Below are 12,275 nucleotides of genomic sequence, written 5' to 3' on the forward strand. Positions count from 1 at the left end.
GCCTGCTGGGCAAGAGAAAGAAGGAAGAGGAGAACCTCTGAAAGGGGGGCGGAGAGAGGATCCACAGCCTTTGCTGTGCACCATGTCACAAATTTGTTCCACCTGCAGACATATACCGATTTTGTGGAGGGACGCCTGGCTGCCAGAATCACATCACAGACTTCAGGAGGCAAGTCAAATGGCCTCAACTGCCGCTGCTCAATATCCACGCATGGAGGTGGAGGCTGGACTGGTTCGGGTGGAGGACCGTCCCCTGCTGCTGCGACAGAAGGTCCTCCTGAAGAGGCAGGCGAATCGGGGGATCGACTGACATGCTGAGTAGCTCGGGATACCATTATCTTCGTGCTCAGTCGGGGGCCACAAGGATGACTTGTCGCGCCTGATCTTCTTCAGCACTCTGGGTAGAAGTGGTATAGGCAAAAAGGCGTACAACAGACCGCAGCTCCACTCGCGACGAAAAGCGTCTCCGAGCGAGTGCCGCCTTGGAAATTCCAACGCACAGAATGACATTGCGCGTTCTCTTCGGTGGCGAATAGATCTTTCCAAGGCTCTCCCCACTGCTGAAAGAGGCCTTGCACCACGTCAGAGTTCAGACGCCACTCGTGATCCATCATGCACCGGCGCCTGTATTAGTCTGCCCTGGCGTTCAGGAACCTGCCAGGTGTTGAACCACCAGGGTGATGCCCTGGTGTTCCAGCCATGTCCAGAGGCGCAGAGCCTCCTGACAAAGGGTCCACGACCCCACCCCGCCTTGTTTGTTGCAGTACCACATGGCGGTGGTGTTATCTGTGAACACCTGCACTACACTTCCCCGGACAGAGGGAAGGAATGCCTTCAGTGCAAGCCGGATCGCCTGCAGCTCCAGAAGGTTGATGTGGAGCCGGAACTCCGCCTGAGACCAGAGGCCTCTGATCGCCCTCTCCCACATGTGGCCCCCCATCCCTGGAGGGACGCATCCGTCACCACTACGTGCTCCGGTTGGGGCAGGGAGAGAGCTCTGCCGCTGACCCAATCGCGGTTCGTGAGCCACCACTGCAACTGTCTTGCAGTGCCCTTCGAGATCCGAACGTGGTCGGACAGATTGCCCTGATGCTGTGCCCACTGAAACTTCAGGTCCCACGGCAGAGCCTGCATCTGCCACCTGGCGTGAGGCACCAGAAGGATGCAGGAGGCCATCAGCCCCAGGAGCCGCAGCGTGAATCGAACCAAGTCTCGGGATAAAGGCTGAAAGATGGGAATCAGAGCCTGAATATCCCGAACCTGCTGTTCGGGGGGGATAAACCCGAAACTGCGCTGAGTCCAGAATCGCTCCGATGAAAAGGAGCTTTTGAGAGGGGCACAGGTGTGACTTCGGCACGTTGATGGAGAACCCCAGAGAGTGCAGGAGGTCGGTCGTAGTCTGGAGGTGGGAGACGACTGTCTGGGGCGAGCCCACCTTCAACAACCAATCGTCGAGATAGGGGAAGACTGAAACCCCTAATCTGTGCAGATGAGCTGCAACCACCGCCATCACTTTCGTGAACACCCGTGGAGCGCTGGTAAGGCCGAAGGGGAGCACGGTAAACTGAAAGTGCTCGTGGCCTACCGTGAACCGCAGGTAACGCCAGTAGACCGGCAGGACGGGGATGCGGAAATATGCGTCCTGCAAGTCCAACGCTACCATACAGTCTTCTGGGTCCAGGGCAGCTAGGACCCGAGCCAAAGTCAGCATCTTGAACTTCTCATTCCGGAGGTAGCTGTTGACGCTTCATAGGTCAAAGATAGGGCATAGGCCTCCTTTGCCCTTCTTGGGTACCAGAAAGTAGTGGGAATAGCAACCACGTCCTACTTCTGGCCCAGGTGCTCGCTCGATGGCCCCCTTGGCCAAGAGGGCCATAACTTCCTCCTAGAGAAGTCGCAAATGATCCCCCGACAGCGGTGGTACTGCGGTGGCATGGCTGGAGGGGTCGCTTCGAAGGGGAGGGAGTAGCCCTTTTGGACGATTTGCAGCACCCACCTGTCCAATGTGATGGAGCGCCAGTAAAGGAGGTGATGGCGAACCCTGCCCCCCCCCCCCACTGGTGTCGAATGGGCCTGAAAATTCGGACCAGGAGGATTTTGAGGCAGATGCTGTCGGGGCGGATGTGGACCGACCTTGCCGGTGTCCCCCGGCACCGCCACGGCGGTTACCACGCCTGCGACCACGTTGAGGTCAGTTCTGCGTCCTGTGGCTAGCTGAACATGAGGGGGCGCCCCTTCCTTGGCCACAAAAGGGAAGAAAGGCGGAAGTTTGCTGGCGTTGGCCGAGGCCCAAGGACTTGGCCGTAGCCCTGGAGTCCTTGAAACGCTCCAGCGCACTGTCCGCCTTGTTGCCAGAGGCGACGGCCATCAAAGGGCATGTCCATAAGGAAGGCTTGGACATCGCCCGAAAAGTTGACAGACCTCAGCCAGGCGTGGTGGCGAACCGCAAACGTCGTTGCAATCGCCCTGCCTAGCTAGTCCGTGGTATCCAGTACACAACGAATGGAATAGCGTGCTGCATCCCTTCCCTCTGCAAGGGCTTGGGTAAGCTCTGCCTGGACCTCTGCCGGGCACTGCGGCAGCACTTCCGCAACAGTGTCCCACAGAGAGTGGGAGTAACGGCCCAAAAGACAGGCGTTGTTAACTGACCGCAACCCCAAACTCAGTGAGAACAGTTTCTTGCCGATCTGATCGTACCTTTTGGATTCTCGATCCGGAGGGGCGGTCGGGAATGCGGTCTGGGAGGTTGAGGCCTGGATCACCAGGCTCTCGGGTGGGGTGAACGGATAGGAAACTGGGGTCGCCCGGAGCCAGGCGGTGGCGTCGGGCCACATTCCGATCTACAGGGAGGCCTGTAGAGGGCTTGGACCAGGTGCCCAACAGAACGTCAGTGAGGGCTTCGTTGAACGGCAGAAGAGGCTCTGAGGAGCTTGCCTGCTGTTTGAGCACATCAGTGAGGAGGTTAGTCCTCACGGCCGCGACTGGGAGCTCAAGAGCCAAGGCCTTGGCTGCCCTAGTCAACACCACACTGTAAGCAGCCTTTCCTCCGTAGCCACGGTAGGAGGGGAGACAAATCCAGTGTCTGGCGAAGTGTCCAGACCACTGGCCTCCCCAGTTCGTCTGCCCAGTCCTGGCTCAACTGGCACTGCAGTACCAGAGGGTCCTCAGACCCCTTCCAATTCCCCTCGTCATCCATCTCCTGACAGTCAGGAATAAATGATGGAGCCGGGTCATCGGTGAAGGGCTCACCAATCGATGGCGAAGTCTGTGCCGGGCGGCGCCGGTCCAACTCCGGATCCGGAGCGGGGTGGGGATCGGGGACGACGCTTTCCGGGGACGGCGTCGGGGGCGACACCCTTGGTGACGGCCCTGGCGGAGGGGTCGTAAGGTCGACCTGCATCGTCACGGATCCAGGCCTGGATCCTGAGGAACCCTGCGGCGTCGGGACCGGAGTCGCCGACGGCGCCGAGGCCAGAGCTGCCGGCCAACTTGGGCTCCCAGACGGACCTGCCCGCCCGCTTGGGCTCCCAGACGGGCCCGAAGGCGCCTCGGCAGGACCCGACGGAGGGAAACGCAACCTCATGGCCGTGAGGACGGCGCTGATCTCCACTGGCGTCATGTGCAGCCCAGGGACCGGCGGGTGTGGAGCTGGACGCGGCGCTTGGGGCTCCGGCAGAGCTGCGTGGGTGGTGTCGCCCGAACCCCCGGCCGCGCCGCGCGAGCATGGGGGGGGAGTTAGACGAGCGATGTCACTTCTTCGACTTCTTGTGCCTCGACTTACCTGAGGACTTGGAGCCAGATTAGTGTGTCGACTCGCCGAGCAGTGATGACTGTTGCCCCGCGACCGGTCCCTCGACCTCCTCCTGCGCGGGGCCGACTGCCGGATCTCGAGGCGCTTACGGGACCGCTCCCGCATAGCCTTCAACGTCAAGGCCCGGCAGTCGGGGCACGACTTGTCATCGTGGTCGGCCCCGAGGCAGTAAAGGCACCGACGGTGGGGGTCGGTAACCGACATCATGCGGTTACAGTCATCGCAGGTTTTGAACCAGGGCATCCCTATAGGCACCGGAGTCGAGAATCGACTCGAGAAGATCCAAAAGAGATCGAAAAAGTTAGTAAAAAATTGACTAGGAGTACTGCTCTTCCCGGATCTGCGTTTGCTGGCGCGGAAAAAAGAATAACTGACGTCAGCGCGCGAGGGCGGTGTCTAAGTACTCCGTGCCGTCATCCCGGCGTCCTCGACGCAGACGACGGACGCGGAGCCGCAGACGACGCCTACCGACGCGCAGGAATACTGCTACGCAAAACTTTCCGGATCCAGTCTGACGCCTGGGGATATTCTAAAGTAAGGAATCTAACACTAACCTGTTTCTTTCAGATCCTTCTCATAATAGACTTCCCAGATTTTACTTTTAATTGGCTTATCTGCACAGTACAGCAATTTAATAACCATCTACCACATCGGGCGTCACAAATATGGAACCCTAATATGTCATTTTTGCTCTCTTCATGCCCCCACAGGCTTTTTGAGAGGCACTGAATTGTTTGATTTTGCATGACCATGCCGTTCTAGTATGACATCATCAGTAGTATGGCCAGGCAGTAACAAGACAAGTGCATGGTAAGGTATTAAAACTTTGACCTTATGCCTTAATGGCCGACCATTAATACTAAGAAAATCTCTCAAATTAATGTACCTTCTCTGAGTGCTTTGTTTGCAATCAACACAACAGATTGAATAAGCGCGAATATTCCTATTGTAAGAACAATATGGGAAATGTACAAAAGTGAAACTACGGCATGGTACTCTCGTGAATTGAAAATATATCAATCTCATATACCCATGCTGTAAGTTCCCTAGACTCTTTTCATTGTCTTAAAAACCCTATTTTGGGTCTCCCATAGGGCTATAAGTGGCACTTGGATGCAGAACCCGGATTCTTAGGGTTTCCTTCTCTCTTCCTGTGACACGGCTAATCTTTCAAGACATGCATATTGGTAATGAGTTTATGCACAAGTCTCTAACTCTGGGATCACTTTATTATCCTGTTGCACACTTTTTGTTTTGACTATACTAGTCATGCAGTTCTGAAATGGTGTTGGTGGTAGATATCTATTCTACTTTGGGCAAGTTAATTACTTCGTGAATTGTATCGGTCTTCACAAACCAATGTAGCATTGTACAATAAAGAAACATAGAAGAAAAGTGTTCTTGATTATGGGGTAGTTCTAAGTAACTTTGTGCTTTGACATTTACAGATTCCCCAACCACTGGCCTTTATATTCTAGATTAGGGGTCCCAAAGAAGGTGGTTCCTAAGTGATAATAACCACTGAAACGCGCATTGACCTGGATGTTTGATACCCAACCTACAACACCGTCAAATAGACTGCTCTGTATCTGCCTTTACTGTGACCTTTGTAGTTTATGTGATCTAGGTAGGGTATGGTATGTTTTGATGAGAGTGAGAATGTATGTTGGTGTGATGGGTTAGTATGCACGTGTGGTCAATAATCAGGGGATGTATAATTATATAATGAAATTATACAGGCATTAATGTTAATGAAGAATAGCACATGTTAATATTTTGCAATAGTTGGAATTGGATATTTAAAAAAATGTGGATACAAAAATAAAAAAATGTTTTACACTTTGTATGTTGACACAAATGATACAAAATTATTTTGAATAATTAAATAAAAAAAAAACTAAAAGGACAGATATTGTGAGCTTGTTAAGTCATAACTGTGGATAGCCCCATAGAGCTGTAGTCAGCCTACATAAAAGCAATAAAGGTCTAGTGGGATTTCTTTGTGCAGATTTATTTTCGTCACCAAGTGTCATACATGTGATTAAGAACAGTACTCTGTCGAGAGAGCACACCTATGTTGGAACAGTAGAAATAGCAGTAGGCTGTTGCTAAAGCTTGTATGGGGGAGTACCCCATGATATGCGAAAATGAGGGAGAGTATCACTGTCGCAGGAGGTTGCAATGGTATGAGACATTGAGGAAGTGTAATACCCTGTTGTGAGTACATGCATGATGTTGAAGAAAAAAATGTGCCATATCCCCAGAGATTGTAAGGTGAAGTACCACATGGACTAAAAATGTTGAGAAACGTAATACCCTGTGGTGCTGGGGGTGATAGACACAAGTTTTGCCTATATGTGCTCTGTTACCAGTTGTATTTATCCACAAATGGAAAGATTTATCAGAAGATACAGTACGTTTGTGGTTGTCTTATGATGCATTTTATTCAATTTGCGTTAATGGAACCGGTCGGTGCTGTGCTTTAATTGTAGTGTTTGATGTAGCTCTAGTGTGTTATAGGAGAGTACTTCTTTAGCTGCATACGTGGTCCAATTTCAATGGATGTATTACTCAACTGCTCTAAAGTTTGATTGTTGTATTATGTATAACTTGGTCATGTTGGTTTGGCCAGCTAAAGTGTTGGAGTGTGGGGCATGTTTAGGGGCTGATCTGCATTTTGTGTGCGAGTGTGGTGCAATTCGTTGTTCTTGTGGGGATGTGTGCGTTGCTTCTAAAAGAAGGCAAAGGTGTTACAGTTTGTTTTGCTGTGTAGTGTGGTAATGTGAGGTGGATGTCTGAGGACACTGTGTATAAGTGTAGTTGTGATGACTGGTTTTGTGTTGGTGTAGTCAAGGGAATTTTGAATTGAAGTGCTGTATGGTTAAACGTTCTGTTTTTGTTTTGTGTCTTGAATTAGTAGACCTAGGGATGACAGGGAAACCCTTTGTCAAAGGATGCTGGTGGGATCCGTGCCCTGGCTACCAAGGGACTGAGTGTCGTACACTATGTCCTTTTTGCATAAATATTGTTTAGTGTCATTGTGCCATGTGATGGTAGGACCTCATGTCCGAGGCGGTCACAAGACGTGCACATCTTGTACTGTTGTGTAATGGTAGTCACAACGTAGTTATTGTCTTGTTCCCTTGTCTGATATGAGGAGTAGGTCGAAGCTTCAAGTCAAGATCTATTACAGAGTCTCTGTGACTGATATTTGTTATGTGTCTGCATGGGCATTGGAGAATTTTACATGTAGTAGTTGGGTGAATGTGTAAGCTATACATGTTGGAGACTGAGTGATCATGACGGATAGTCCTGTTCTTTGTTTTCTTCTTTGGAAGAAAGGGAGGTGTGTAGTATCCTGTGTGTCCCCATGCCCTAAATGTCCGAGCTGAAGTCTGGAATGCTGAGAGTGAAATGTAAGTTTGCAGTGAAAGCTAGGAGATCAGGAAAGCTAGAGGGAGAATAGAGCCAAGAAAGGACCTACATATTGGTGCTGTATCCCAAAACCTTGAAATAAATGAAAGTTTGCCTACAAGGGATTTTGTTTGTAGATGAATTTCAGAGATAATATCTCATAAACATTTATTTTGGTTCAACCCTAACTGGTGGTGAACTATTGATCAATCTAGCAATAAAAGAATGATTTTGCTTAGCAGATTACGGTCATAAAAACAGAGTATAACACACGGGGCAAACTTTACTTCAAACAAAACGTATATTTAATATATGAACAATTGAGAGCTAGGGTGAAAGAATTTTAAATCAACCAGACATAGCTCTAGAGGGACTAGTACAAAACAAGACCTAGACTGTATAAGCACTTAATAACTTCATACACCCTAGGGTATATCGACCACCCCATTATCGTTTAAAAGGGGAGTATGGTTTGCAAAAAGAATGCAACAAACGAAATATCCAAAATAAGGGTGAAGTTATTAAGTGCTTATACAGTCTAGGTCTTGTTTTGTACTAGTTGCATATTGAGTGGAGGGCGACCTATGACTAGCCTTACCCGCTAAGCTCCTACTTTTTTTAATAGCTCTAGAGGGGACATAAAATTGCCTACAAAGGAACTATATATACACACATCTATTCTACAAATTGGTAGATGGAAACAATCTGATACATCAGAGAAAATTCCTTCAAGTCAAAAAATGAACATAGAAGTAGATGTCACAGTCGACTTTTCGGTCTGTGTTGGCGATGAGACCGGCAGACCATCTTGAGGACGTAAGGTTGAGTAATATCCCTATATGTACAATGTGAATAAATGTTTTTTAAACACTGTCAGCATATTTAATCAGTATGTTAAAAGAAGTGAAAGACACACCTGTGGGGGAAAAAAAAAGGATAAAAGCAAGCTGTAAAAGCAAGGATATTACATCTCAACCCGAAAGTGTGGGTAGTAGAGGGACCCAAATCACCATGTAAAGTAAAAAGTATTTCTTTCTTACAGAGGAACAATGTCCCTTAACTGATTAAATTTGCTGACAATGTTTAAAAATATTTATTCACTTTGTACATATAGGGATATTACTCAACCTTACGTCCTGTAGTTGCTCCGACGGTCTCATCGCCAACACAGACCGAAACGTCGCCTGCGACATCTACTTCTATTTTCATTTATTGATTTGAAGGAATTTTCACTGATGTATCAGATTGTTTCCCTCTACCAATTTGTAGAATAGATGTATACATAGTTCCTTTGTAGGCAATTTTATGTCACCCCTAGAACTATGTCTGGTTGATTTCAATTTCTTTCTCCCTAGCTCTCAATTGTTCATATATTAAATATATTTTTTGTTTGAAGTAAAGTCTGCCCTGTGTATTATACTCTAGTTTTTATGACAGTAATCTGCTAAGCAAAATCATTCTTTTATTGCCAGATTAATCAATAGTTCCCCACCAGTTAGGATTGAACCAAAATAAATGTTTATGAGATATTTTCTCTGAAATTCATCTACAAACAAAATCCCTTGTAGGCAAACTTTCACTTATTTCAAGCTCTATCGCCCAAGCCTCCATGGGTACATTGGGTTTGCCCACCTCTTTTGAAACAGTATCCTAAAACCTAACATGAACTTTCTTCCCATTTGAGTGGCTCCAGATTCTTGTATGAAGACCCTTCCCTCGCTACACCACAGACTTGTTAATGCAGGAATCAAAGGGTATGTGCTAATCTCATTCTTGATAAAACAATATCAGCCAGTGGCATTACATCCTTTTAGATCTAAATCCAAAGCTCTCAATTGCAGTGTGCCTCAGTGGTCTCTACATCTGCCCTTTATTCATCATCTACATGAGTCCACTAGCCATCAGTAGAGACAGTTTTATATGTACAATGACAACACACAATTGATCAAGCGCCACAGAAAACTCTTCATTCTGCTAGAAAGCAAATTCATAAACTACTGGTGAATGTCCGAAAACTGCAAGAAATTAAACTCTACTAGAACGGAGATTCTGATCGCTTCTCAAGGCTCCATGTCTCCAAAAGACTTAGACGTATCCTCTTATATGCTCTTCACATACTCTTGCGTCACCCCCTGTAAAATGGAAATCTACCTTGACCCTAACCTAGTTGTGAATAGTCAAGCAAAAAAGGTAACTAGTTCATGTTTCTCTCAACTGAAGATTGTGCATGCTATCTTCCCTTTCAAGGAATAAAAATTTCACATTCCAGTGATGAACGTCTTGGTCCACTCCCAATTGGGCTTCAGCAATCCCATTTATCTCGCTTCCCCTGAGAATTTTAGAAATGACTACAGCGGATACACATTGAAGCTGCTCACTTAGTGACATCCCAAGGAGAGATCATATCCTCCCATTTCAAGAAAGCTGTACTGTTTGCCTATACATAATAGGGTCGTTTTTAAGGTAATGGCCATTGTTCAGAGCCATCTAACAGGGCTTCCTTGACTTTTTGGCCTCCAAATTTACTTTCTACAAACCCTCGAGATCTTATAGGTCTACTCAGCTGCTCCTGATGACTACCCCCATAGCCAGACCAGTTACCTTTGGAGACAGATCATTTCTATTTCAATTGCGAAAGAGTGGATCTACCAACCATGAACTCTGTGCTGTGATTCTTCCCAGTTCCACTTTAGGATTCTCTTCAAAAAACACATTTATTCAGTTAATAATATGAGTAGACAGTGGCTTTGCTTTGATATTTAGCGCCATGAAACTGAAGTGTGCTTACAGTTTATAAATAAACTTCACATTACATACCGTGGGTCAATGAAGATGTGATTGAGAAAGCAACACATATATTATGTGCACATTTTGTATTTTTTAACTTAAAAAAACACAACTCATCTTACATCAGACCCTTTAATTTTTCTCACTTCAGTGTCAAAGTCTTCTTGAGGGTCCTTGTCCTCATCAGTATCACTACTTATGCCACAGAAGAATGTAGGTGGTAGCTTAAGGTTTTCAGCTTTTGCCTTCTCTTCAGGGGTTGGTCGCTTTTCCCAAACCAAAACACACTCTTGTGAGTCAGTACTTGCAGTGTCTGGAAAAGTAATACACAAGTTAAGCCAAAATGTCACAGTGAAATGACCAGTCTTCTTTCAGGAGTCCCACAAAACACAACTGTTAAACACCACCATATATTTAAACTGTACGTGGAATCAAAAAGGTAACAGAACACAATCAATCACTTCTAAACCTTGAGTCCTTAGGCTTCCTCGAACAGTTATCTTATCGGAAACTTTCACCACCTTGTGACTGGGACCGAAGACTTTAGTTGGCAGATTAAAAAGCGCGTAATGACAATACAGCTTGGTGCACGGTGTCTATACACCTTACATTTGTTTCGCTCTCATAAGCTAAAATTAAGAAAATGTGCCAGAATCACTACATTTACTGTATCTTCCAGTGGTAATGGAAGAAACCTAAGGATTGTGGATGGAATTCAGAGTTAGTACTGCTGAGTAGCAGTTACTTACTCTTACATCCAGCTTCCTTCCACTACCTGGTTATAGGAAGGCCCCAATATAGCCATTATCCTGTTTCAGTCAGACATCATTAACTACCATTAAGAGGCTAGATTCTATATCTATTCCAGGGTGCAAGTGTTGACACTTCTGATAGTGACAAAGGTGGGCACATTTATACAGTTTGTAATAGCTGCTGGATAATGTTTTTGGGTTACAGAGCCTTCCATTACCCTTTATCAGCACATTTTCAGTGGACCTTCCATTACATAGGGCCCGATTCACAGAACGAACTTAAGACAGAATCCTAAACTTACTACCATTTTGGTATGCACAGAAGGCCCTTACTCATTTTGGTATTCACAGAAGGCACTTACTCATTTCGGTATTCACGGAAGTTAGGAGTTCTAACTTTAGGACTCCTAAATGCCTTCTGTGAATCCCAAAAGTCTTAAAGTTAGGATTTTTCTCAGTTTAGGAGTAGTAAAGTTAGAACTTTAGGACTCCTAAACTGAGAAAAATTCTAACTTTAAGACTTTCGGTATTCACAGAAGGCATTTAGGAGTCCTAAAGTTAGAACTCCTAACTTCCGTGAATACCGAAATGAGTAAGTGCCTTCTGTGAATACCAAAATGAGTAAGGGCCTTCTGTGCATACCAAAATGGTAGTAAGTTTAGGATTTTGTCTCAAGTTAGTTCTGTGAATCAGGCCCATTGTCTTTTCTGTTTGGGTTGGAACATGGATTTGTGCAGGATGTACACGTGTGCTGCTAAACTGAATCTCACTTTGGATTTAACAAGTTTGAGAAACAGTTTAGTTTCCCCACTCAAAGATGGTAGCACCACAATTTGTTAATCTGTGAAAACTTGGAACATCCTACTACTTATAAAGGTGACTGTATTGTACCTAATAAATATCAATTGCTTTAACCTGTATACCACAATAGCAAAGGAGTGCTGTGTCTGAGCTTGAGCATGCTGGATACTGTCTGGGGTGCATGTTTGGGTGGGCAGGGGAATACTGTTTACCATCCCTCAACTTGAAATTATTCACAGCTTCTGGATCTTGAGATTTGCTGGTAAACCTGTCAGGGTCATGAGCGCTTAACGTGTCATGCCAACTCACCTAACTCCACTTGTATGTTACATAGAGTAATTGTGCACCTTAAGTTATATGCTTACGGTACAACTGCCCAGAGATTGCAATGGCTTCAGACATCTCTTTAGGGCGAATCATTTGTGACAGCAGGGGGCTTGGAAGAAACAGTTTGCCTTAGAAAATCTCTGAAGTAGGTGAGGTCTTGGGGGAGATAACTAGTGCGGAGACGGGAAGGAAGTTGAAGGGTCGCCAAAAAGCAGACAGGCTACAAATGTGGACCTCAGTGCTCGTCTTTCAACTCATCCATTAGACCTTAGCCGCTGAGTAGGAGAGCCTTAGCGATACATGCAGTACTAAGGCGCCTCACAAGGGGAACTGGCCAAGCTTTCAAAACGACAGCCCAAAAGCCTGAGGAAAACTCATAATAA

General features: G+C 46.6%; 1 protein-coding gene across 2 annotated transcripts in view; it reads right to left on the reverse strand.

The window, feature by feature from the left end:
* The window catches only part of LOC144773229 (E3 SUMO-protein ligase RanBP2-like), an 827,846-nt gene that overhangs the window by 115,071 nt on the left and 700,500 nt on the right, over positions 1–12,275 (reverse strand). The window contains exon 23 of one of the 2 annotated variants that reach the window (XM_078658128.1): positions 10,159–10,325. In XM_078658128.1, coding sequence (XP_078514254.1) covers positions 10,159–10,325 — 167 coding nt within the window. Of the gene's footprint in view, positions 1–10,134; positions 10,326–12,275 lie in introns of both variants that reach the window. The other variant, XM_078658127.1, reaches the window with a different exon arrangement.

The sequence above is a fragment of the Lissotriton helveticus genome, chromosome 8 (genome assembly GCF_964261635.1).
Source record: "Lissotriton helveticus chromosome 8, aLisHel1.1, whole genome shotgun sequence".
NCBI lineage: Eukaryota > Metazoa > Chordata > Amphibia > Caudata > Salamandridae > Lissotriton > Lissotriton helveticus.